The sequence below is a fragment of the Natator depressus genome, chromosome 8, assembly GCF_965152275.1.
Source record: "Natator depressus isolate rNatDep1 chromosome 8, rNatDep2.hap1, whole genome shotgun sequence".
In the NCBI taxonomy this organism is placed as follows: domain Eukaryota; kingdom Metazoa; phylum Chordata; order Testudines; family Cheloniidae; genus Natator; species Natator depressus.
In genome coordinates this window covers 33,289,657-33,317,095 of record NC_134241.1, presented here as the reverse complement: position 1 = coordinate 33,317,095, position 27,439 = coordinate 33,289,657, and the positions used below count along the sequence as shown (strand labels likewise).

The 27,439-nt window shown below is 39.5% G+C and overlaps 1 protein-coding gene across 6 annotated transcripts in view; it reads left to right on the top strand.

Annotated features, from left to right (window-relative positions):
• FBXW11 (F-box and WD repeat domain containing 11) overlaps window positions 1–27,439 on the top strand; it is a 123,006-nt gene that overhangs the window by 77,153 nt on the left and 18,414 nt on the right. For all 6 annotated transcript variants that reach the window (XM_074960704.1, XM_074960701.1, XM_074960705.1 and 3 more), the window contains 4 exons: window positions 9,040–9,226; window positions 10,676–10,766; window positions 26,243–26,380; window positions 27,020–27,138. In XM_074960704.1, the coding sequence (XP_074816805.1) occupies window positions 9,040–9,226; window positions 10,676–10,766; window positions 26,243–26,380; window positions 27,020–27,138 (535 nt within the window). The remainder of the gene's footprint in view (window positions 1–9,039; window positions 9,227–10,675; window positions 10,767–26,242; window positions 26,381–27,019; window positions 27,139–27,439) is intronic.

The following is a 27,439-nucleotide window of genomic DNA, read 5'->3' as shown; positions in this document are numbered from 1 at the left end:
TGACAATTTTCAAAGGTTCATATTTTTTTATCCCCATTATTTGAAAACTAGGCATGAATTTTCATCGTTCAAGTTGACATATTAAAAATGAAGAGAGATGGATGTTGAGATGGAAGGATGGTTTCCTTACTACTGTTAGTTCCATCAGCTCACTTCGCTCTGATTTAATAATCTAATGATCTAGTCAACACACTTAATTTTTTTAAAAGTCTTGCTTTCACAAGATGATGCAATTAGAAGAAATTGCAAAACCAAAAACATTGTTTTAAAAAGTTTAAATTGCTAAATATAGTATAAATATGACATCACTTAAAAACCCCAAGTGATTAAAAGAAAGAAATGTCTAAGGACCTCACAAATGTCTACCTACATAATGAACGTAAATGTGTATTCTAATAAAGTACAAGGAAATGCATATTTCATCACTACATAACAAACTTCCTTATGATCAAAATGCTGTTCCATCTTTAACCTCAAAATTTAAACCCAACTCTCTTGTCTGAAAGCATATGCTTTCGCACCCCCATTCTCTGCAAGTCTAAACTTCTGACTGTTAGAAACTGGTACTAATAGATGAGATGGATCACTCAATAAATTGTCCTGTTCTGTTCATTCCTCTGAAGCATCTGGCACTAGCTACTGCTGGAAGACAGGATACTGGGCCAGATGACCATTGGTCTGGCCCAGTATGGCCATTCTTATATATAAATTACATATGCGTGTACTACATATATGAGATTCGGATATAACTAATTTTAATGTACATCAACAGTTTTTAATACACTTTATATAGTTTTCTCAGATGAGTTTTTATACTTGATTATGTGAGCAGTGTAAAATCTATAAGGCTTTCGGTTTTTATATGCTTTGAGTTTTTGAGTGATAAGTCCACTGTTGTCATTTAACAGCCTTAACTGATTGTGAAAACCAAGCTGTTTTTTCCTTTTGGAAAAAGGCTCTCTGAATTTGTTCAAGCTCAGTTTTACAATGTTTGTGCCATTGAGAAAATAACAAAAGTGGCACTGGCCCCTTCACCATGGAAGGGGCTTCAAAATTAAATCATACTTCCATTATTGTTTTCATGTACAAGACAGCATAAGCACATTTGACTATAATAAAACATTTTCACATTTGATGAGCTCATGCTATTAAAATGTAATTTATTTCAGTAGCTAAAACAGTTAACTATAGCTCTACAGAACATAAAATAACTAAGGCAAATATTCCAGTTTATTTTAGTGAGCATAATCATTTTGTTTATTACCAGGAGATGGCAGTAACAGATAAATGTATAAGATTTAGCTTTTATGCTAACTTAATATGAACTTTCGTAATATATTTGACCTGTCACTTTTTTCCATTTGGAATTATTTCTCTACGTTTGACATTTTGAAGGAAGATACATTTCATGCCATGTTTGAAAGACTGGCACTTGATTACATTGCTCAAAAATGTAAAGTAAATCAATGTCTGAAGTGTGTCTGCTCTCACCTTTCTTCAGGTATATGGTTGAATAATTGCTGGATAAACTTCAATTATGCATGTTTGTTTAAGGTTAATCATAAAGTTACTAACACTCCTGCATCCCAAAGAGAAAAATGCAGTGTTCAGATGGAACCTATGTAAACCTTTACCTTTTTGTGTTAACTTACAAAGTATTGCCTTTTTTTCTTAACATTTTCTCTCCTGATTGAATGTTTATCTGTTCCTGCTTGCATGTAGATTTGGTTAGAAACTCCACCGACCGTAAGAGTTGAAGTCAAGATAAATGGTGTTCTGCGGGGCAAAAACGTAATTTTAAAAATGTGCCTGTTTTACCACCAACCCAGTAGTGTCCCCTGTAACTTATTTCAATCTCTTGTTCTTACCTGGTAATCATTCATCACCTGGACTATACATCCTACACATGTGTAGCAGCCTTGCATGATTTTCTATTCGCTCAGCTGTTAGTAATTGCTCTCATGGGTGAGTGCAGTACCATTGCTGTGTGATTGAGAATGAGGGTTGTAATGGTGAAGGGAGCATTTAGCTTTTGTGGTAAACTTCATTAACCAGGGTTTGGAAAGTCCACTTGTCAGTGACAAGTAGGAAACTTTCTCAGGCATCAACTTTTGCAGAATCTAAGCTTTCATTTTAAAAAAAAGTTCTAGTTCTTGTGGTTGTGAAGATAACCTTCCAATGTGAACCTAGCGTAACTGATGCATTATTTTTTTCCTGAGTCTGCAGACAGCTCCAGTGCCTCTGTTCTTTTGCAAGCTGCAGATGATAGAAAGTACCCTTACATTAGAAGGGAAAGATAACATTTCTATAGTTTACACTGGGAGATAACTGGAGTTTTGGAGGTACGGATTGACAAATTCAGAATTTTCAGATCTGCCGATTCTGTAAAAAGCTAATTATGTGGGCACCAGAATCATTTAGCTCATTTTAAAAATGACTTCTAGAGGCTAGATGGTCCAGCAGTTTAATGTACTTTTGCATTATTATAACTTAAGTTTAGTCCCTTCAGAACACTAGGTTATGTATGCACTTTCTGATCTATTACAACAAATGTTCTGTAGATTTCAGTTTTTACAGTTAATCCCAAAGTTTTTGTAATTTAGTGTTGTTGCAGGGTGTGATACAACTAAATTATCAGCCAAACAGAGCTATATCACCTTTTAATTGTCTGTGGATTCATTGCTTACCTAACAATTTATCTAAATACCATCACTGTTAGGCGTGTTAACATCTTTACCCTGTATTTTTGTAGAATTACAGGGGTAGAGAAAACTAAGCACGTAGTTTGGAGAGGCAGGTCAGTGAGTGGGACCTGGAGCAAGGGCTGTATAGAGGCTTTTGAGATGAAAACAATACAGTGGAATGGGAGCTGGGAACCTTTTTGTTTATCCAGTAACCCCTATATTACAGTATCGGGGTAAAAGGATTAATCGCCATCTCCAGCACTCCATTCACTTTGGAAGTTATTAATGCTAATGTAAAAAGTATTTTATTTTTTCCTTTGTCTAATGTTGATGTGCTTGTCCTGTGTGTTGGGGATGGTTAGTATCCTGCATTGAGAATATGGCATTGCATTAATTTATTAGACACTAGGTGTAGTTGTTCTGTATAAGTACTCTTAAGGCTATTGATCTGAGCTTGTTAAAAAGTCGACTTAAGCCACAGTGTTTAACTAGCAGTTTTCTACTGAAATCTCAGAAATACATTACAACTGTATTAAATGTTTCCCTTCTAAGATACGGGTATATTTCCCCTTTCCTCCTACACCTCCCACAGCATCAAATGAAAATGGTCAAGTCAGTACAGCTTTATTGCCTTCCTTATTTTTAGCCTGTGAAGGTGTTCTTACTGTTTTGCTACAAATTACTACATTTGATTTCACTATATCAAATCAGTTATTTAAAAATAACTTTTAAAATGACCACTTCATGATTGAATTTTTTCAAAAAGTTAATGAAATAAGAGCACAATCAAATGAGAGAATGGTCTTTTGGCAAAATTGTCCTGAAGAAAAGCAGGATTTAGAAAATTAGAATTGCAATATGTATTAGAATTAGTGGGACAGGTGCAGGTTGGAAGAACAAGTTTACCATAATGATCATGCTATAGAGAACACCTCAAATGTCTGCTTAAATATGCTGACATAGCTGGTGATATTGGTGCAGTCCTGATAACTGTTGAGTGAAGATCCATAATCAGAAAGGGAATTGCCATTTTGGAGGCAATGAAAGTTGGGAACCTCCTACTGAAAAAGGCTTGCTTGTTTGAACTTGGTGATATAGGAAAGAGAGGACGAATACTAAAAGGCCAGTATGGTTGCCTCAGGAATTCTTTAATGATCTGAAAATCAAAAAGGAATCCTACAAAAAGTTGAAAGATGGATGAATTGCTGAGGAGGAGTACAAAGAATAGCACAAGCATATAGTGACAAAATCAGGCTACAGCACAAAATGAGTTACACCTAGCAAGGGACATAAAAGGTTCTTTAAATACATAAGGAGCAAGAGAAAGATGAAGGCAAGTGTAGGTCCTCTACTTAGCAGGGAAGGAGAGCTAATAACTGATGACATGAAGATGGCTAAGATGTTTAATGCTTCTCTTGCATCAGTCTTCACTAAAAAGGTTACCAGACACTGAATACAATTAATATTAACCACCAGGGGGAAGAATTGAAAACCAGAATAGTTAAAGACAAGGTTAAAGAATATTTAGATAAGTTACATGTATTCAAATCAGCAGGGTACTTAAGGAACTAGCTGAAGCAATCTCGGAAGTGTTAGCAATTATTTTATGTAGGGCAAATATAGTACCTATTTTAAAGGAGAACAAAGACGAACCAGGGAATTACATACTGGTCAACCTAACTTCAATACCTGGAAAGATACTGGGACAAATTATTAAACAATCAGTTTGTAAGCGCCTAGAGGTTAACAGGATTATAAGGAATAGCCAGCATGGATTTCTTCTTGACAAATCCATGCCAAACCAACCTAATTGCCTTCTTTGACAGGGTTACTGACCTAGTGGATGACACCTCCTCTCCCCACCCCCCCGAGCGATATAAGTTACATCAACTTAAGGGGTAGTGTAGACAAGCCCTTTGTAAATTAAGAAGAGGCAAATCAGAATTAGTTATCCTACTCCAGTCATTTGAATGACGTTTTTAAATACAAGACAATTATAATGGCTCATGGTTCATTGTCTTGAGCCTGTCATCATAAAGCAAATATTGAATGATTTACACTAGTAGCAATATTTATAAGAAATCTCTACAGCTAAACCAAACGCAAAAGCAGTCCATGTTCTTAAGACTAAGTTAAACTCAAATGTTTCAGTAAGATTAATTGGACCAAAAATAAATGCAATGTTGAGGAATTTGATAGTTTGAGAACCAGCTGAGAAACCTTAGCATCCTCTCTCCAAGGATATGGGTAACTATCCACAGGATGTCACCAGAGAATTATTTTGCCTTAGCTACTGTATCATAAATCCCAGAACTGGGTAACCCTCTTTATCTTGGCTTTATAAAGGCAGTATAATATTACAATTTAAATACCTCTAACTACAGAGAGAGAACAGATACTACTCCAGCATCATCTCTTCAGAGATAATTCATAAGCTTGCACCAGTGCTCCTGCTGGCAAAAGTGGTACTTCATTAGCAAGGTTATGATTTTGTCAGTTATTTTTAGTAAATGGACAGGTTACAGGCAGTAAACAAAAGTTAATGGAAGCCGTCGACCTCTCCTTGACTTTTACTAAAAATAGCTGTCGGGGTGGCCCTGACCGAGAGCCCAAGCACCGGGGTGGGGGACGGGGGGGAGAGAATGACACATGACTGACAGTTCCTGCTGCTGCTCCGGGGAGGACAGCTCCAACTCCAGCCCTGGCTGCTTGGAGGGACAGCTCTGGCAATTGGGGAAGAGGGGAAGAATAGCTCTGGGCCCAGGCCCGAGGGGGAGCACAAACAATACAGCTCTGGCGTCAGCCCACAGCTGCAGGGGAGAGGGGAGCTCCAGCCCCAGCCGCAGCCAGTTCGGCGGGGGATGAAGCCAAAGAATTCACTGAGATCCATTAAAGTCACAGAATCAATGACTAAATCATATCCTTTACCATCAAATTCTGACAAACCTAAACTTCCTGGGCCAAAGAGAGACTTTAGCAATGCCATTTTTGTGACAATGGAGTCAAAAGAGACTCACAAGTAAAGCAAAGTTATACCAAATGAGAGCCCATTGGCAGAGCTCCCTTCTTTGTCTGCAAGAGATGCCAGAAGTCATATCAAGAAAATATGTTTAGCTCTGTATTTCTCAGTCTGTTCGCTAGAGTTCCAAGTTTCCAGATCAGTTACTCAAATATTGACTTGACCAAGGAAGTTAATGCATTTATTCAGCGATTGAGAGAAGACGTTCTTCCAGGTGGTCGTTGTTTTCTAATTACACTTGGTGCTGTCATGCACTCTGCAGCAGATGTAATTATATTCTGAGAACATTAATTTCTAGTTTGAAAACTCTGATTACTGGAAGAGGCATATTGCAATGGCTGCATTTTTAGACTATTGTTTGCTTGGAGACACCTTGTAGATCAACTACATTCTCTTGCCAAAGTCCAAACACACAAATGTCCAGAATCTAGCTCACCTACTCAGACAGATGCAGGTCATTGTTCTGTACCATGTTCCCTCATAACAGAACCCATCAGATAAGGTAATCTTTATTCAGCAGCTGGACTACAGTGTTAAACTTTTAGGTGTTTTGGGTAATGTCAGTGATGCATACAACTCCACTGAAGTCAGTGGAGATGTACCCAGTGGTTTTCTAATATATCAGTGTATTTGATTATTTATATGGGGTGCTGCAGGCATTCCCTTATGCATCTTATCTTTAGTCTAGATACTAATTTCTATCAAGAGTACTAGCTAGTAAGCAGATTGAGCTCATTTACAGCTGAACAAAGGTAGAAACAATTTAGATAGCAGGTCAGGGATATATATTCAGATTAGTCTTTAAAAGAATTAGGATCCTACTTTCAGAAGAATATACCCACTTAAGCATCATTGGTGGGTTGGTGAAAAGGCCTACTAAGAGAGGTCCATCACTCGTCCACTGGGAAATCACTATTAGATCCATTACTCATTTCAAAGAGCTTGGATTTCTGCCATATTAAAAATAACACTAATCAGAGAATTCCAATATAGATACCTTAGATTTAGCAGATAGTATGTCAAATTGTAGCAGATAGTATATGTCAAGGATTTCTTTGCCAAGTGTAAAAGCTTCTGGGTGACAATTTTTCACTTGCTACTGTACCTCTTGATGGCCTCGTTTAAACTTAGCAGTGCTGAAGAGCAAAGAAAATAGTATTAATTTAAGAAGAGATCTATTTAAGAATGTTTTTATAGAGTCCTTCACAGAACTGCATATTAATTAGGCAAGCTTTGTGGAAATTAATGAAAGGTGAAGGGAAGAGAGGAAATGGCAGAAGAAATGGCTATTGAGCAGTTTTAAATGATATCCATGCAATCCAGAATCAATAACAAAGCAGTTTCTGAAGATGATCACGCAGATTTTGCAACTACCAAGTCAAATTAGGTTTATCCAAATTCTTCTATATAAATTATAGAATCACAGAAATGTAGGGCTGGAAGGGACAGACAAAGGTCAAGTCGAGCCTCCTTAGCTTCTGAAGTAAGTTCAGGAGTGGTCATGCAGCATGTTCTCAGGTTGTGGTAACGTCTTAATGGAAGAGATGTGTTTAACCTTGACATTAGAAAGTGTTCTCACAAGGGGAGCTCTCTTGTGAGAAGCCCGGTTCTCACAAGGGGTTCAAACAAGAAATTTTTTGGTGGCCTTAGAGTGCAGACACCAACTCTTGGGGGTGGCCGCTCTGACAGTTTTTCCTAAAATACTTATTTTACTTTGGGAAAAACAAATAAATATGCACATGTCGAAATCATTGTAATTTATGCAGGGTTTTTTCAGACTCAATAATAAAAATAATGTACAGTTGTCTCTATTCTTTATGGACCTAAACAGAATAGAAACAAAATAAGGTGCTTTGCACATTTTTCTCTTTTTTGTGTTTCTTTGGTTTTTTTGGTTGCTGTTTTCTTTTTAGACTTGCTAGCTAGCAAGTCTGCTCCTGTGAAAACTGATATTTGTATGGTTTCAGAGTAACAGCCGTGTTAGTCTGTATTCGCAAAAAGAAAAGGAGTCCTTGTGGCACCTTAGAGACTAACCAATTTATTTGAGCATAAGCTTTCATGAGCTACAGCTCACTTCATCGGATGCATACTGTGGAAAATGTGTATGTTTGTTAATATTGCTTTTCACAGTAGACTTACTCAGCCCTGGCAAGTCAGGGGATAAATGAAGCTCTGAATAGAGAGGGGGGTAGTGAGGCAGTGGGGGCCATGGGTGATGGGCGGGGGTTTGAGCCTGGGGCCAGATCCCAAAGCCCCACAACGGCGGGATGGAGCCTGAAGCTCCGCTGCTGGAACCCAAAGCCCCATGGCCAGCTCCTGCAGCCCAACGCCCCAGGGCTGAAGCCAGAAGCCTGAGCCCCACTGCCCCTGGGAAAGGGGGGAACTCACACTGGCTGTCTGCTGCTCTGGTGTCTGTGGCTCCAGAGGCAGGCAGGGCCAAACCCCTACTGGTGGCCCCTGGGAAGGGGTGAATGCTTTGCCGCTCCCCACTCCTCCCTAATCACTGCCCAGGAGGCTGTAGCCACAAGAAAACCCCCTGGTGGCTGCGGTGACCAAAGTTGAGAAACGCTGCTCTACAGCATCCTTTCCAATACCTCTCCTGACCATCTCACAAGGATATGTCTGCATTTGCTCAAGAGGAATCTGATCATATACTGTGTTTACTTACTCTACATTGCCAGGGTAGGAGTTAATCATAAAAAGGAAGAATGGTAAGGGAAGAGAAATATGAAATGTTTCATTTGTGTTGTCATTTAGCAAACTATAATATTCTGAAAGAGTTCAGCATTCCTGCCCCACATCTGTGGTGGAATTAACATGGAGTAGAAAATGCCCATGATATGAAGTCCAGGAGCTGCAGAATAATTGTTGTGCTATTAATGCACTGTGCTGATTTACTCGCATAGCCCAGCTTTCATAGAGTGGAATTCTGGTGTGCAAAAGATGTTAGAAATAGAGGATAAAGAATTATTAACTTGTTCAAAATGTTGCTGCTTGTATCGATTTGAATTCAGTGCTTCCTTACTAGTAGTTGTATTTTCTTATCTAACTCCTAAGCTTGATTTTCAGTGCAGTTGGAGTGTTTTTCTCTGGTTATTAGTACTTCATTTTCAAGTTTGATTTGTGAGATCATAATGCCACTTTATTTTCTTGTGCAGTGTTAGGTAATTTATCCATAATGATACAGCACTAAGCCTTTCTATAAAACAAATATTTGTGTTAATACTGCTCTAGTGCCTTAAGTAGAACCACGTTATCTTTTTCCTGAGTGTACACACAAGCTGAGATCATTTAGTGGTTTACTGTCAAGACTGACATTTTGATTTTTTTTTGTAGAGCAAGGCTTAGATCACATAGCAGAAAATATCCTTTCTTATCTTGATGCCAGATCGCTCTGTGCAGCAGAGCTGGTGTGTAAGGAATGGCAGAGAGTCATCTCTGAGGGAATGCTATGGAAAAAATTGATTGAGAGAATGGTGCGCACTGATCCACTGTGGAAAGGGCTCTCTGAAAGAAGGGGTTGGTAAGTACCACTGCAATATGTAAACTAATTCACCCAGCTTTGTAGGCTATTCGTAACAAGTGTCCCTAATCCAGTGTTCTGCCAAAAGGTAAATTTATGGTATTGTTACTCCTCTGAAATCTTCTATGGAAAAGTGTGGGGCTGAGGGGTGGTTAGGAAGGGAGGGGGTCATACATTGTATTAAAAATCTGTATTTATTTAATTTGCTCCCTTTTTGGTCAGATATCTTGCTCCATTTCCCTACCCACTCCATTGCTTTTCGCTTTTTGAGTTCTTATGGTAAGTTTTACTCTGCAAAGTTTCACTCTAGCAGTTTTTTGCATATTTATCCATATTACCTCTGAACTGTAATGTGCAACACTGAGTACAGAAAGCTACTCAATATGCTTGTTAGGTACTTTGTCAAGTGAAATTGACTCAATTCAGACTGCTGAATTGGAATTAATTTGCAAACTGGATACAATTAACTTAGGCTTGAATAAAAACAGGGAATGAATGTGTCATTACACGAAAAGGAGTACTTGTGGCACCTTAGAGACTAACCAATTTATTTGTCTCTAAGGTGCCACAAGTACTCCTTTTCTTTTTGTGAATACAGACTAACACGGCTGCTACTCTGAAACCTGTCATTACACAACGTAAAACTACTTCCCCATATTTATACCCCCCCCCCCCCTCCCGTCCACCACCCACTGTTCCTCAGACATTCTTGTCAACTGCTGGAAATGGCCCACCTTGATTATCACTACAAAAGGTTTTTTCCCTCTCCTGCAGGTAATAGCTCACCTTACCTGATCACTCTCATTACAGTGTGTATGGTAACATCCATTGTTTCATGTTCTCTCTCGATATAAAATCTCCCCACTGTATTTTCCACTGCATTTCATCCGATGATGTTGCTCACGAAAGCTTTTGCTCAAATAAATTTTAGTCTCTAAGGTGCCACAAGTACTCCTTTTCTGAAACATTTCTTTCTTGGTAATACTTTGTTTCAGATTTGGGATAACTGGGTTTTCCCATCTTTTGCAAGTCTCTGAAAGTAGAGGGGGAGGTCCCTCAGTGTGTTTTTCCTCTCTAGCATCTTGCTTTAATGCGCTCTGTAATAGCATGACAATGAAACTGCTGACTCTGACTCAAGACCTGGCAAAGGTGGGAAACCCAGGAATCTAAAAAAGCCTGTCAAAATAGCAAATCCCTATTTACTGAACACAATGAAAGAAAATTATTTCCTTTTTTGAACCTCAAATATTTTAAAATACAGTTGTTATTGAGGTGTATAGCCCTTTAGACATTGTCTTTTGTGTGGGTTAAGTGACTTTAAGGTATCAAAAGTATTGTTTGAGAATGTATATGCTAAGTTGTAGCTTAGTGCAGTTATCCATCATGCAGGGATTTTTGGTTTAACATGTCATACTGGAAAATAACTTTTTTTTGTTTGTTCTTTGTTAGGGATCAGTACCTGTTTAAAAACAGACCCACAGATGGCCCTCCAAATTCATTTTACAGGTCATTATACCCAAAGATAATACAGGATATAGAGGTATGTTTTCTAACACAACTTTTTCAAGCTAGTACATTTTCCTGATAGTTTTACTCTGATATATATTCCTGAATAGTATGGTTTTTAAATATGTTATGTAATTGATTACACTATTTCTAGTACTAATCCTCATTTGCCAGGAAAATGCAGTAAACGTGCAGTAATTTATTGGATAAAGTAAATACAATATTAAGGTGACTTGTTAATGTCAACATTAGAAGCATGTTTCTTTTTCTGAAAGATTTTGGGACTTTTCAGAAATGAATTATGAAGTCTGACTTAATGGAATTATAATATTTAATAGTCTCGTTCGCCCCCAGACAATCACATGCATACTGTAAAACCAGATTTTCTATATAATTTGATTATCCTAACTTTTTTAAAAGTCCAGATTTAAACTTCTAATATTAAACATTCAAATACCAAGATCTATTTAATATTTTCATTTCTGCCCTTAATTTTAAGAGACTCAAGATAACAAATATAGCTTTTCTTACAAGGAGTGCAGAATTTTGTCGTCTTTCTTGAATGACTGTAGTAAGAGTCTACAATATGGTTATAACAAAATGCGTTTTAGGCATAAAGATGAGGCAGAAATTACTTTCTTTTGTTTGACAATATGTGATATTTTGCTTACCTTGTAAAAGAGCTTCAAAGTTATGGCTCATTTACTTTTCAGCATATGTTTTTGACAGATTAAGGTCATCTTGGTGTTCACATACTAGAAGAAAAGCTTAGTCTTATCCAGTTAGCTATGTATCTGCCATAAAAATGTGTTACTTAGACCAAAAACTGTAATGCATTTATTTCAGCCAGGTGATGGACATAAAAGTTATTGGTCCAAAATTCATTAGTGAAGAAACATGTGTTTGTTGGTTAAGGCAGATGTGAACTAATGGAATCATTCTGTTATGGCAAATGTGACCTTGTGTGGCTGGCACTTCATGAACAAAATTACTCAAAACTCCAACCTGTCTGTAAAATTTAGCTGCCCCACAAATCAACTGTAACCCTCATTTTCAAATATATATTTTAATAAGCTACTGTTAACAATTCAAATGATTTTTTTCAAGTATAAATCTGAACATAAAATTAAAGCCTCAGCAAAACAAAATGAGCCACAATATTAGTACTTGTTGGTTGTGCACCATACACCTTTACATACTTGTGTGGTGAGAGAGCTTGTTTTATCCTTTTCTTTTTTGCATACAAGTTCTTTCAGCATGGTTGAAGTTGATTTCCTGAAATAAGATCCTTCTGGTATTGCTTTGCTGTGATTGGCACCTGGCTTAGGCAGCAGGCTTCCCTCCATTGCTTCAGTTTTATTTCTTGCTGGAGCCCCCTTCTCCAGTAGTAAGAGCCAGATCCTGTTCCCATTCAAGTAAGTAGGAAAAATAGCAGGATTTGGGCCTAAAAATTCTGTAAGTGATTATTCGAGTGGAGCCATCTTAAGATTTGGGGTCATGTACAGATTCTTAGTTGGAAGAAGTGAGAGTAGATCTTATGCCAGTACTCTAAGCAGTAAAACACCCTGAAATGTGTTGGGGGTATAGATAGAGGTAAACACTGAGATCACATTTGAAAGTGGGCTGTTTGTTGAGCGCTTTTCCAAGGAGGAAGCGAAAAGAGTTCCTCAAAAAAGATTGGTATCTTCAAAGGAAGGAACCTTTTGAATAGGTCACTCTGATGACCCCATTGCAGCCACCAGATAAGGAGGAAAACACCCTACAGCCTGTGTGTGCTCGTTCCCCCCCCTTAGTAAAGAAAAAACAACAAAAGCAGTGTGAAAATACAAAGTGGTTGAGGCTGTCTTAAACGATGTAGTAATTAGACTGCTTTATATTCGAGTTTTTGACATTCACTCTTCCTATGTTGATCCTAGTGACTACTATAAATGGAGCATTTTTGTCGGAATGCCTTTGATAGTGGAAGTGTTCTGGAGCATTACATGCAGGATGTGCAGCAAGGGATCTCAGGCCATACACCTTTAAATACTTGTGGCGAGATGACTTGTGATATCCTCCTAACCTTCTCTTTATTACTTGCATCCTTTGTGCATCTTTGTTACTGGCCAGAGTTAGAGATATGAAAGTTTTGAAATTGATTACCCTAACTGAAAGGAAATGAACGGCCATAAAAGCCCCCCCCCCCCCCCAAAGCCAAAACCTCCCCTGACATCTATGATTTAAAAAATAAAAATAATAAAACATGCAAGGTTGGATTATTTTTCTTAAGTGATCTTACAAAGTGAGGGGGAGATATCAGTGAAATCTATAAGTCGGATAGAGACGTTTTCTTGTAACTGTACAAGTTTTAGAGAAAATTAAACTTAAGATTGTAAATTCAAAACAATAACTTAAAAACCCACCTTAATAGACCCGCTGTACTTAATTTTTTATTTATTTTTTTGTCATGGAAATTTTTGAGAGTTTACATCTTCAGAACAAAAAAAAAAAACCCCAACACAACAAGCAAAGATACCAGGTGTTTCAAAATCTGGAAATGTAGATTCAGAGTTTTCTATTGAACTGTAACTCTTCTCCCATAACTGCCATTCAAAATGCATCTGGTCCTGGCCTGTCACATCTTTCATTAAATGAGGTTCCTCTGGAATCTGTGTAGTACTTGTAAAATGTACAGGGATAAGGTGGCTGTCTGACTGAGGCTTCTGTTGGAACAAGGATAGGTGAAAGTGATATGTGGTATGTAATGTGTTTCTCCTGTAGTCTCTTAATTATACAGAGTAGTTGGTTGGGTGTGGCACATTGTGTTGGGGGGCATTTGTGTATGGTAATTGGGCAACTGTTGGTGTAGCTGGTATGTCAGTGGGCAGAGAAATGGAGGAGAATCTGGCTTTGAAGGTGGTATTTCTGTAGTCGGCAACTGGTGCTTATGTTTATACACTGAATCTGGAATATTACCTTACCCTGTAGAAGGTATGGATTGTCTCATGAACTCACGTGAAATGAGGTGAGTATACAGGATCAGAGTTAAGGTGGTTTAGAGAACCGTAACTCTTTCATTTCTATACTTTCATAACATTTTGGTGTTTTGTAGGTATCCTTAACGTAAAATGTGCTGGTCTTCTAATGCTTGGTATATGTAAAATAAAATATTCTATCAAGTCTTTCCCCAAAGTTACTGATACAAACTTAGAGCCATAATTCCATTTTAACGTTGTCTTTTCTCTGGGACTTCCTAGGGCTTTGAAGAGGTGGTTTGATCAGTCAAGGGCTTTTTAAGTTAGCAGACAAAGATATGACAAGATCCAATGTCTGGAATCTGAAGCTGGACAGTGTCAGACTTAGAAATAAGGCATACATTTTTAACCGTCAAGGCAATTAACCATTGAAACAGCTTTCTTAGGGAATTTGTGGCTTCTCCACCTCCTGAAATCTTTAAATCAAGATTAGAGGTCTCTCTAAAAGAGACACTCTATCTCAATCACAAGTTACGGGCTTGATGTAGGAATCACTGGGTGGAATACTAAGTCATAATATTTATTCAGGATGTCAGACTAGGTCAATGGTCCCCAACGCGGTGCCCGTGGGTGCCATGGTGCCCGTCGGGGCATTTATGTGCGCCCGGCATCAGGGCTGGCACCAAGGAATGAAGAGAAGAGGAGAGGAGCGCTTCCGACGGAGAAGCCACCGCCGAAATGGCGCCGAGGAGCGCTTCTGGCGGAGAAGCGTCACCACCAAAATGCTGCTGACAAGCGTCACTGCCCGTCACACTCTTCTGAAGGCATGAATGTGCTCTTGGCCACAGAAAGGTTGGGGATCACTGGACTAGATGGTCATAACTATCCTTTCTGGCCTTAAGATCTGTACATTTATAAAACACTAGTCTGTACTCTTTACTGGCTGTCAGCGACATCAGGTGAATTCAAGGGGATGGCTACCACCCTCCAAGCCCCACATGGGTGTTGGCCACATCAGACACTCACTCTTACTTAACATGCCATCTTTATTTGTCCAGGAAACTTAAGCTAACTACTCAAAGGAAGCCAGGTCTTTCAGTTACAGGCTCACTCTGGAATTCTTGTCCATATTCAGGAAACAGACATGCCTTTGTCCAGACTTCTAAAGATATGAAGTCTCTCTTGTAAAGCAAACTCTCACTTCCAGAATCCCAAGCATTCAGCTTACACCAGCAAAATTTTCCTAGTCTTGGTCCTGCAAAGTTGCTGATTTGGAGGGGAGAATGAAGATGGGTTGAGGAGTTGTGCAACTTGGGACTTGTTCTCAATGCTCAAATGTTTCTTTTCAATCTAAGCCCTGGCAAATGTTCCAATGTTCCAGATGTTTCCATCCTGGATTAGGGTCAATGCTTTTAGTACCCTGAATTTCTTGAGCTAGTAATCAAGGGTCGGATAATTTTTTCTCTTTTAAGGTCCCATCATTTCTAATTCTTCCAATAAATGTCTCTGTAAGATATGATTGATAAAGGGCTCTCTCCCTATGGACTCTCAGAACAAGTTGTTCACACAGTCCTTCAATCGGAAAGTCTGCAACCGAAAAAGCCAGCTACAGCACTTGGACCCCTTTTCTTTAGGTATTGCTGACAAAAGGGAGGAGGTAGAGGGACAGGGCTTGATGTAATTTCATCACCTCCATTCTTGAGTTCTTCAAAAGATCATGCAGAAAACTGCTGTAAAAATACCAGACTTCATCTTAGGGGCCATTCAGGGTCTGAAGGATTTTCTGTCCTTGCTGATTTTTAAAAGTAGTGTTGCTCTCTTACTTCAAACCTTGTTCTATAATATCTACCTGTAATATCATCCTTTGTAAGCTTTGTGATCCCTACCTTTCCACAGGAAAAAAAATTTGTTTGTGTGGAGATCATCTGAGTTGGTCCAGTTAACCCTGTACTTGGAAACAGTCCACAAATATTGTGGTGCAGATAAACTGTTTTAAATGTACTACAGTAATAGGCAAATTGCCAAATAGTAGGGTAAGTTTTATTGTTTTGATACCACAACTCCAAATCCCTGGACCTCTTCCGTATGATCTATGAAGCTGGACCAATTTATCCCTTTAGAATTAGCACAGATATAATCTATTCCTCATGATCTGTCAAGAAGATTTTGTACATGTTCTTCATATCCTGAAATACATGGGAAGGTCCTTCATCTTGCTTCTGTGGAGACTAGTCTACTTAATTATGATGAGACTATCAAATGAGATTTCCCTCAAAGAATTTAGGGAAGAATGTGGCCAGGCCATCAAATAGACTCCATGTGTTCTTCCAAAAGTTAAGGGAGTTCATATTTTTAAAAATACAAGCTAGCTTTTAAAATCTTGGACATAAGAGGCAAAACATGAAGAGGAAAGAGGCTCTCCAGTGGAGTCATTACTAAGGTTAGGTGGGGAAAGATCTTTACTGTTTTTTGCCAAAGCTCTACTGTGTAATTTCAAAGGAAATACATTTTTGTAATAACATTTACAGTATTGGAATGAGATGATCGAAAATTTGTTGAGAAATCTGGCCAGCTGTGTACATCCAAGTTATCGTCCTTTTGAGTGCTTATCGTTAGTAGCAGGTTTTTTAAAGGGTAGTTAAGTTTCCTTAAATGAATCTATTGACAAATAGGGGGATGCTTGAGTGTGTTTTTAGGCATGTAGGATGTGCTCAGACTACAGCAAGGTGGCCAAATAAGTGTCTAGTTCAGTATATTTCTAACTTTATATTTTTCATGGTATCACACAGTCACTTATTAAATAGTGATGTTAATCTCAAATGGAAACCAAAATGTGTAATATAGCCTTTGCTGGATAGCTGTGTACTGTCAGCTGTTCTGTTTATTATTGATGCATATATCATTGCAGTAACTCACACTTGTCCTCCCCATTTTCCTTGCCCTTGGGTTGTCAGGTGTTGGGTTTTTAAAAAAAAAATCTCCCCTGGAGAGCTGGAAGGGATTGAATTACCATATATACTCGTTCATAAGCCGAATATTTTTGGTAAAAAAAGTGACACATCAAAGAGCGGGGGTCAGCTTATAAACAGGTCTACACCAAAATTTGATTATTTTAAACTCTGTGAAATCATTGAATTGAATATCTAATACATTGTCTTTTTGTTTACCTGGAGCGTCTGCAGGCATGGAGCACCTCAGTTCCCTGTGGCCGTGGTTCGCTGTTCCCAGCCAATGGGAGGTACGGGAAGTGGTGCCACTTCCTGCAGCTCCCATTGGCTGGGAATGGCAAACCGCAGCCACTGCGAGCTGAGGGGCTCCGTGCCTGCGAACGTTCCAGGTAAACAAAATGTCCCAACCCGCCAGCGGCTTACCCTGTTGGGCCGGGAGCCAAAGTTTGCGAACCCCTGAAATATAGGGTCGGCTTATGAAAGGGTCATACAGTTTTACTATTTTTACCTATTCATCTTGGAGGGTCGGCTTATAAATCAACGGGCTAATGAACAAGTATATATGGTATGTTGCTCAGGTATCACGTTACCAATAAATAAATAAATCAGCTATCGAACTTCTCTCCCTGTTGTCAAGACAGCATGACTTCTTATGTCTGAAAGGTGGCATGTTGATTTAATTTCCATATATTTGAGTTCTTAAATACAAGGTTTCTAGAATCCTTGCTGGGAAATACTTACCTTGATATCTGCTTCTTCAAAAAGGTAATTTGTGGTCTTTTCAGTTTGCAGTCCTTACCAGGGACAGTATTGCATCATTTGAGCAGCTGTCTTTATTTGGATGTAATTTAAATTATTTAAAAGTTTTTAAACTGATAGCCGAGCAAAGTGAAATCTGCATTGCCTCTGCTATCTGTTCAGTGATGTAAACAACAGACCAACAAAAGGTAGATTCGTAGAAATGTAGGACTGGAAGGGACCTCAGTAGGTCACTAGTCCAGTACCCTGCACTGAGGCACGACTAAGTATTACCTAGACCAGGGGTGGGCAAATTTTTTGGTCCAAGAGCCACATTGGGGTTGCGAAACGGTGTAGAGGGCTGGGTGGGGAAGGCTGTGCCTCCCCAAACAGCCTGGCCTCCGCCCCCTCTCACTTCCATTTCCCGCCCCCTGACTGCCCCCCTCAGAATCCCTGACCCATCCAACCCCCCCACTCCTTGTCCCCTGACCGCCCCCTCCTGGGACCCCCCCACCTCTAACCATTCTCCCCCAGGACCCCACACCCCCAGCCCCTGCAAGGTCCCCTGGAACTCCCATGCCTATCCAACCCCCTCTTCTCCCTGTCCCTGACTGCCCCCCCCCCCCCAGGACCCCTCCGCCCCATCCAACCCCCCACCCCTTTACCTGTATCCTTATCCTTACCATGCTGCTCAGAGCAGCAGGACAGGCTTATTTGAAATCCTGGGAGGTGGGAGGGCACAAGCCACGCTGCGGGGGAGGGTGGGCAGTGGGGGTGGGGCCGGAATGAGCCTCCCTGGCTAGGAGCTCAGGGGCTAGGCAGGACGGTCCCGTGGGCCGTTGTTTGCCCACCCATGATCTAGACCATCCCTGACAGGGGTTTGGCTAACCTGTTCTTTAAACCTCCCATGACAGAGATTCCACAGCCTCCCAAGGTAATTTATTCTGGAGCTTAATTACCTTTACAGTTAGGAAGTTTTTCCTAATGTCTTACCTAAATCTTCCTTACTGCAATTAAAGTGCATTATTTCTTGTCTTGTCCTCAGTGGTTAGGGAGAACAATTTATCACTCTCTTCTTTATAACAGCCTTTTACATACTTGAAGACTGCTGTCTTTTCGAGACTACATTCAGTTTTTCTGTCTTTCCTCATAAGTCATGTTTTCTCGACCTTTAAGCATTTTTGTTACTCTCCTCTGAACTTTCTCCAGTTTGTCCACATCTTTCCAGAAGTGTGGTGATAAGAACTGGACACAGTACTGCAGTGGAGGCCTTCTTAGTGCAAAGTAGAGTGGAAGAATTACTTCTTGTGTCTTGCTTACAACACTGCTGCTAATACGCCCCAGAATGATATTCATTGTGGTGTGTTGTGTTTTTTGTTTGTTTGTTTTGTTTTGGCAACAGTATTACAGACTCATCTTTAGTTTGTGATCGACTAGAACCCCCAGATCCTTTCTACAGTCCTGGGCAGTTATTTCCCATTTTGTGTTTGTGCAGTTGATTATTCCTTCCTAAGTGTAGTACTTTGCATTTGTCTGTATTGAATTTTGTTCTGTTTATTTCAGACCATTTCTCCATTTTGTCTGATCATTTTTAATTTTAATCCTACCCTCCAAAGTGCTTGCAACCCCTCCCAGCTTGGTATCTATCTGCAGACTTTATAAATGTACTCTCTATGCAATTATCTAAATCATTTATGAAGATATTGTATAGAAGCAGACCCCGGACAGATCTCTGTGGGAGCCCACTCAATATGCCCTTCCAGAATGATTGTGATGGGGGACTTCAACTACCCAGATATCTGTTGGGAAAATAATACAGCAGGGCACATAACCACCAAGTCCTGTGTTTTGAATGGTTTTGTTAGTTGTTTAAAAAAAAGCTTCATACCTCTCTTCATCCTGGTTAGGTGGTCTATATTAGACGCCTACCATGACATCACCCTTTTTTACCCCTTGTATCCAGAGACTTTCAACAGGTCTGCCTCCCACTTCTTTCTGAACCTCAGTGCAGGTGTATACATCTTTGATATTTCTAGCACTCTTCTGCTTTCCAGAGGCTGGGGGTAGGTCTACTCACCAATACATTGCTGGTGTTCTGCAGTCCCCCCATACTACTATCTCTCTCTGGCTAACAGGCTGTAACCCTCTATCTTGTAGTTTTGTAGTAATTTTTTCAAGCCTTCAGATAACAGGTTTAATATTTAGGTCTTAAATTCTGCAGAATTTAATGACTTCGGTCCTGATACTCACAAGGTAAAGCTTTTCCACTGTTCTAGCGAGTTGATTAGTGAATTTTTCAGACTCCCTTACCTTTTGCCATGTTTTGTCCTCTTCTGATCTTTGAATATGTAATGTAAGCATGATTTAACCAAAATTGAACCAGGGGCATGTCCTATTCAGATCTAGCTTGGCTTTCAGCATTATCTCCCTAATTTCTAGCCTTGCTTTATTGCAGACAGTTCTTGAAAGCATATCTTGATTATCCTGACCAAGATGGTTATTAAAGCAAGACAGGAAGCCTTTGATTCGCTCACAGTGAATGTTTTCTGGTACATTTTCAGCAAAGGCGACCTTTTTATGTCTTTATTAAAACTTTAAAAAAACTTATTCTGAACCTAGGTGTATGATGCATCTAGATAAGGGCATAAGCACGGAATAATAGAAATTCATTTTAGGGAACGTTACTAAGACACTTAAAGAAGTTTTTTATCAAGCTAGTTGTTTCTAGCTCTTGTAAAAGTCATCAGCCTACCTAGCTGATTTCATACTGTTTTTTATTTTTAATTTAATCTTATGTTCTACAGATTTACCTATTGAACCTTTATACCAGTGGAGATGTATTTCTTCAATTTATTTTACCGAAGGAGGCTATTGTGATAAAACAACTTTGCATTACTCACAAGGACAAATTGGTTGCAGTCATTTTTCTAAGCTAATCCTTCCCTTTCCTCCTTGACAGTCTCACTTGTATTTTCACTTAATGGTTTACCCATGATAAAGTGTGAACTTCCTTGGTGAGTAGACCCTAAGCCATCAATTTCTACAGAATATAAGCTTATATTTAAAAGTTAAACAAATTCTCTTGTGCTTGTGAAGAGAACTTCATGAATGTGACCTGATGCATGCATTTAATGAGGCTGCAGGCAGGGCCATCCGTACGAGGGTGTGGGGCCTGGGACATAGGTGCAGAGTTTTTATCTGGCAAGGGGTGTTCCCCCTGGCTCTGCACAGGCCCCACTCTCACTGCACCCCTTCCACCAAGACCCCCCCCCTTCCCGGCCCTGCCCCACCCTCACTCAGCCTCTTCCCCGCTCCAGTTCTGCCCCCTCCCCCGAGCATGCTGCGCCCTCACTCCTCTCCCCTCCCCGTAGTGTCTTAAGATGCGGTGAAACAGCTGATCGATGGTAGGTGCTGGGAGAGAGGGAAGGAGAGGCGCTGATCTGCGGCGCCCGCTGGAGGGAAAGGGAGGTTGGTAGGGGGGCTCCTCACCTGTCCACCTCCTCACGAAGCACGCAGCCCCCCAAAGCATGGTGCCTGGGGCAGTCACCCTGATTTGCCGTACCCCAAGGATGGCTCTGGCTGCAGGCATACAGCTCCAGTGACATAGCTGCTGCTTCTACCGTTCCTAAGCAGTAGCTGAGTGAAAGTGACAACTCTGCTCATTTTCTCTTCTGCTCTTCAGAATCCTGGGGGCAGGGATGCAGCAAGAATTATATAAATTTAACTCTGCAGTTACGCAGAAAATGCTAGAGGAGAGGGAGACACCAGACCTACTCACAGGAGTAAGATCCAAAAAATTGAGGCTGGGGTAGAGTAGTGGAAAGATTCCCAGCAGCCACGAGGTTCTTACGGTGCTAAGGCTTGGGGAACAGAGAGGACCCAGGGAATTATGCAGCACTCAGTCTAACTTCAATACCTGGAAAGATACTGGAACAAATTACTCGTCAGTTTGTAAGCACCTAGAAGATAATAGGATAATACGCAAATGCCAGCATGGATTTATCAAGATACAAATCATGCCAAACCAATCTAATTTCCATCTTTGAGAGGGTTACTGGTCTAGTAGATGGGAGGGGAAGCTGTAAATTTGATGTAGCTTTTTTTGTAAGGCTTTTGACACGGTCCCACTTGACATTCTGATAAGCAAACTTGGGAAATGTGGTCTAGATGAAATTACTATAAGATAGGGTACATTACTTGTTGAAAGACTATATTCAGAGTAATGATCAAAGGTTGCTGTCAAACTGGAAGGATGTATGTAGTGTCTTGCAGGGATCTGCCTTGGGTCGAGTACTGGTCAATATTTGCATTAATGACTTGGCTAATGGAGTGGAGAGTATGCTTATAAAATTTGCAGGTGATGCCATGGTGGGAGGAGGGGTCACAAGCACTTTGGAGGACAGGATTAGAATTCCAAAGGACCGTGACAAATTGGAGAGTTGGTCTGAAATCAACAAGATGAAAATCAATAAAGACAAGTGGAAAGTGAAGGAAAATCAAATGCAAAATGTGGAATAACTAGCTAGGCAATAATACTGCTGAAAAGGAGTTATAGTGGATTATAAATTGAATATGAGCCAACAATGTGATGCAGTTGCCCCAAAAAAAAAAAAAGGCTAATTCATTCTGGGGTGGGTTTAGCAAGAGTGTTGTATGTAAGACGTGGGAGGTAATTGTCCCACTCTGTTTGCCACTAGTGAAGCCTTAGCTGGAGTACTGTGTCCAGGCCTGGGCGTGACACTTTAGGAAAGATGTGGACAAATTGGAGAGAGTTCAGAGAAGAGCTACAAATATGATAAAAGGTTTAGAAAACCTGAGCTGTGAGGAAGGGTTTAAAAAAGCAACTGGGCATGTTCAGTCTTCAAAAAAGAAGTTGTGGTCCAGGGGATCTGTTAGGTCTTCAAATATGTTAGGGGCTGTTACAAAGAGACAACGATCAGTTGTTCTGCATGTCCACTGAAGGTAGGACAAGAATTAATGGGCTTAATTTGTAGCAAAGGAGAATTAGGTTAGATATTAAGAAAAACTTTCTAACTGTAAGGATAGTTAAGTGCTGGAATAGACTTCCAAGGGAAATTGTGGAATCCCTGTCATTGGAGGTTTTTAAGAACACCTGGCAAACAACTGTCAGGGGTGGTTTTAGGGATACTTGGTCCTGCCTCAAAGGCAGGGGTGGGATGACAGGTGGGATGACAGAGTAGGGGTGGGATGACAGGTTTTCAGCTGCCATTGACACAAAAGATTGTAATATTCTAGGAGGAAAATCCCTACAACTGTTACTAATGTTTTAGCAAGTAAACTGAAGGAACTTAAAACGGTTTCCCCAGGGAAGCATAGAAATGGTACTGCCCCATGCCCTTCACCAGTGGCTGACTCCTAACTGTGCTGCAGGAGATACAAATTCACTGCTGCCTGTGAGGGTGAACCAAGTGCACTTTTTACTATAACGCATATGAAGGTCAAAATATAATTAAGTCAAATATGTGTGTTATCAAACAAACAGTAACTTAGGAGGTGAATAATCTATATTTTTAACACATCCCATGAATAATATAAATATTGTGATGCTTAACCAGGAAAAAGAACACTTCTGAACCTGAAGCCTTTGCCTACAGTCAGGCGTTACTTAAAGAACTAACAAGGCTCTATCATCCCTGTCTATCCTGGGCTGCTCTTTGCATATTCTCTGTTAAAGCCCATTAGTTTTCTCTCTCTCTGTACTGTTCGACAGATGAATTCTTTCAGACATCCCTTTTTTCATGTTCTTCTATATGACCAGTCATACACCTGCCATCAGAGATGTTCTGGCTTCTTTCCTAGCATATCCCAGATATTTCCATCTTCCTTTCTGGGTAACTTTTGGAGATAACTTTTCTAGGAAACAAAACCAAATCAACTTTTGATTTATTCTTTTTCATGATTAAAATGAATGATTCCAACTTACCTTGATTTAAATTATCTGCTCTGGTTGGATGAGATTCTCCTCTAGTTTATTATCCTGTGAGGGTACAGTGTATTTGATAGCTACTTTCAGCTACTGATTCTCCTGTTTTTGACTTTGGTTATAGAAGTGTGTGAAACTGTGGGTGTGTATATGCTGTAGGAAACTGGTATTTCCCAGCATTTAAGTTTGTCTGGCTTGTAGTTCTGGGAACTGAGTTTAGAGGAGGTTTTATTTATAATTTGAAGCTTTATTGAGGGGATGTATATAAAAATTACAGGTAACAAGAGGCAGAGGTTTTGTAATTTGTGTGTGAAGAAACCTTGGATTTCTGTAGCATTAATTCCGTAACGTTTGCCGTAGTGCATAAAATGTAATAACGCCTTCCATACAAATACCTACCCACTTTGCATACACAGAATTTATTTTAAAATATCTGCTTAAGGAGGTTGCAGGTGAAATCTTTGTCAGCTTCACCTTTGAGTAACAGAAATTTCATATAGCAAGAAGCTTTTAAGTGGTTGCAAGTACTGTATTTAACATGCTCCTTTGTAGAGGGTGTTCCAAGTTGCCCACCCACTCAGCTGTATTTGTCATCTAAAATGTTATTTCTCTATACTCACATCTGTTTCCACTCTATTGCCAATTGTAATGCTTCTGTATATTCTCTGTGTATCGTGGCTACTTTCCCAGTATATTGAAAATTTATGCCGTGTAAGGGGATTTTACAGGTTCTCAAAAACATGAAATATTTTCCCACAGTAGCCACACCACATAATGTCTAAATGAAATGACATCGACTCTCAGAATTAAAATATACACCTGCACATGACTTACTGCTTCATATTGCTCAGACAAATGTATAAATAATATTTCAGTTTCCTTCATTTGTAGCCAACATTTACATATGGTAACCTTATTAAGTAGCTTCCAATGCTGAAATTTTGAGTATTGAACTAAATAGGAACAGTGACTGACTTAAAATGAATGTCTTTTCTTCTGTTTCCCAGAACATTAAATGATATTGCCCTGCAGTGGGCAGGTGATACTACCTTTTAAAATAAACAAACATAGCTAAATACTGTAAACCAAAAATTAAATGGCTACCTCTTCCTCCTGCAAAAAACCCCAAACCAAACAAACCTAAACAAATATTGTAATGTGCAATATGATCTCTGCCAGGCACACTACAATAGAGTCCCAGGGCTAAATCTGGCATGGTAGTCAAAAACTCAATACATACAAGCAGAGCATAATTATTTAATGCTCAATGTACAAGTTGCTGACCAACAGTTTGAAAAACTTGGAAGCATTGGCTGACAGGTATTGCTGATCTGAAAATGAAAACTGGCTTCCTGCCTTAATTTTTTTGTAAATTTCACCAAAGGGCAAGGAAAAAAGTGGATGATTTGAAAGCATAGCTTGCTGTTTTGCTTACCACCATCTCATCTTGTGTAAGCCAACTGTACCCTTCTGGCACTTCAGGAAGAGTGTTGGTGGGGTAAATAGGTATGGGGTCTCCCTAGAATGCCTTATGAGCTACCATTGGACAGCAGCTTTTTTTTTAATTGGGAAATCAAATTTGTCTTGATTTGTCCTTGAAAAATCAGTGTTCTGTTCTTGGATGGTTTTGCAGGCTTTTGGGGGGAAACCAGAAGGAGGGACAAAACGTAGTTCAGAACTCTGATTCAGAGATGAGGTGCTTTAGTAGGAGTGCCCTGATAGGTTAGAGGGGGGAGCGGAGATTATAAATTGAGCATAGCATCAAGATATCGATAAGTAAGATCTCCAGAACAAATCTTCAGTTCGTCAACCGCTCGATTCCCATTCACCTGTTTTTTCTCTTTCAAACATTGCAATCTGTCGTATGACTTATCTGTTTTTCTGTGTGTTAACAAAGAATGAGAAATATCCCAATGTATCTAGGGATTCCATATGTTCTGTGATTTTGTTTTTGTTCCACTGCACTGATTCTTTTATGATTACTATTATAAATCTTCTAACCAGGATTCCTGATTTCTTTGAAATGGCTCAGCATGTCTCCTCTTGCCAACGTAAAGTTGATTAAAAGATAGAACGTAAATCTGCTTTTAATGTTAAATTGATTACAGCCTATTTGTTAAAATATACCAGATTTGAATTTTCTATTTCCCCAGCAAAGTGTACACCACAAAATCAAAGTGAGAGGCTGAATTACTTCATATTTAAAAGCGAATTTTAGGAAGAACACATAGTGGATAACATCTGATAAAGAATTTAAAGGCAATTTCCCAATAGTTAATTTTCATTTTTTATAACAGTCCATATTTCATGTTTTCATTTTATTTTTTTTCTTGGTTTTCATCAGGGTTTAAAATGAGATATATAACAAAAACATTTCCCAAAGTTGGTTCCTAAGAAAAATAGCATCAGTTACTATATTTTGCTATTTGACACATTAGCTGAAGTTTTCAAAACAGATGTGACCTCCATTTTGGACTTTAAACAAATTTGTATTGTTGTTCACCCTCCCAAATGAGACTGAGTGTAGTGTGATGTCCCTGAATTATAAAAACAGAGGCTTTGTAACCTATTTCAGATGATGGGATTGATTAAACGAGCAAACTGAATTTTTCCCATTATAGAAAGATATCTAAGTCAAGCATTAGAGATCCTGGTGCAAGATTGGTGGGTGTAACAATGAGGAAAAGTTATAGCTTTGTCTTGACAAAATGCAAAAGTCATAATTCTAATTAGTCCTATTTTACGTATTTGCTATTGGAAATTGAAAGTACATTTTCCCAAAAGAACCAAATATGTCAGGGTTCATGGAGGAATTTTACTCCAGGTGAAAATCCCAATCATATTTTTGTCCAAGAAATCATGTTTTTAACAAACATACACAGCTTTATTCATCACTTGGTATAAATAGTTTCCCTCCTCTTTCTAGACTATAGAATCTAACTGGCGATGTGGACGACACAACTTGCAAAGAATTCAGTGCCGCTCTGAAAATAGCAAAGGTGTCTACTGTTTACAGTATGATGATGAAAAGATCATCAGTGGCCTAAGGGATAACTCCATTAAGGTAATATATTTCCTTCCTCTTTATTTAGAGAGATGAGCCACTGCCTCTGTCTTGGCTTTAGACTTGGAAAGGAGGCTGTCAGGTGCTGCTTGTTTCCTTGGGGCCCATCCCTCCTGTCTTTTTGTGGGACAAAATTTGTGCAGCACTTTCTGAGGATGGCATGTTTTGCATGCTCTCGCAGGGGAAGCTGGTAACATATCGCTGCTTGTGTTTTGTCTCATGAATGGAGTGGATTGCCAGTCATGGCAATTTTGACCAGATTGAAAATCAACACCTTCTATGAAATCAGGCTTACTGTAAACAGATGGCTTGTGCCCCGTTGCTTGGCTGCATCCTATGGTTTTGTTAATGGTTTGGATTATTGCTAATTTCTGCTCTTTCCCTATGAAACAAAATGTTTCCTTATGAACGACAAACTTCTGTCTCATGGCTGGCAGTTTCATAGATCTGTCCAGCATGTGCTTGTTTCCTTGGCAAGGCAGGAGAACATAGAAACAGTAATGAAGGCTCAAGGCCCACACCTGGAAATTGCAGGAGAATGTGCATGCTGGATTGCTCATTGATTCTCTTTGCCACCACTGGTCCTCTCTTCACAATAGTGAAAGCCAAAATTTCGACCCATATCTTTGTTTTTGACAGATTTGGGATAAAACAAGCTTGGAATGTTTGAAAATATTAACAGGGCACACTGGGTCCGTTCTCTGCCTGCAGTATGACGAGAGAGTCATTGTAACTGGATCTTCGGACTCTACAGTGAGGTGAGCTTCAAGTATTAGCATAATGAACTCAAGTCTGGGGCAGGGGCACTCAAAACAAATAATCCACTGCGAGTACTAAAGTGTAAGGACCACTCCACAAAACAAATATAGTACTGTGCCTTTAAAGGCTAGGCACATGATACAACTTAAGACCGTATGCGGTATTTTCTAGCATCCCCAAGCTTTAGAGTTGCATACTTGTAGGATTTGAATTTCAAAAGTTTTGAAAGACTCTAAACCCTCATGATTCAGAGCATAAGCCAACATCTGACTGGGATAGGAAGAAACTTTGATGTTAGGT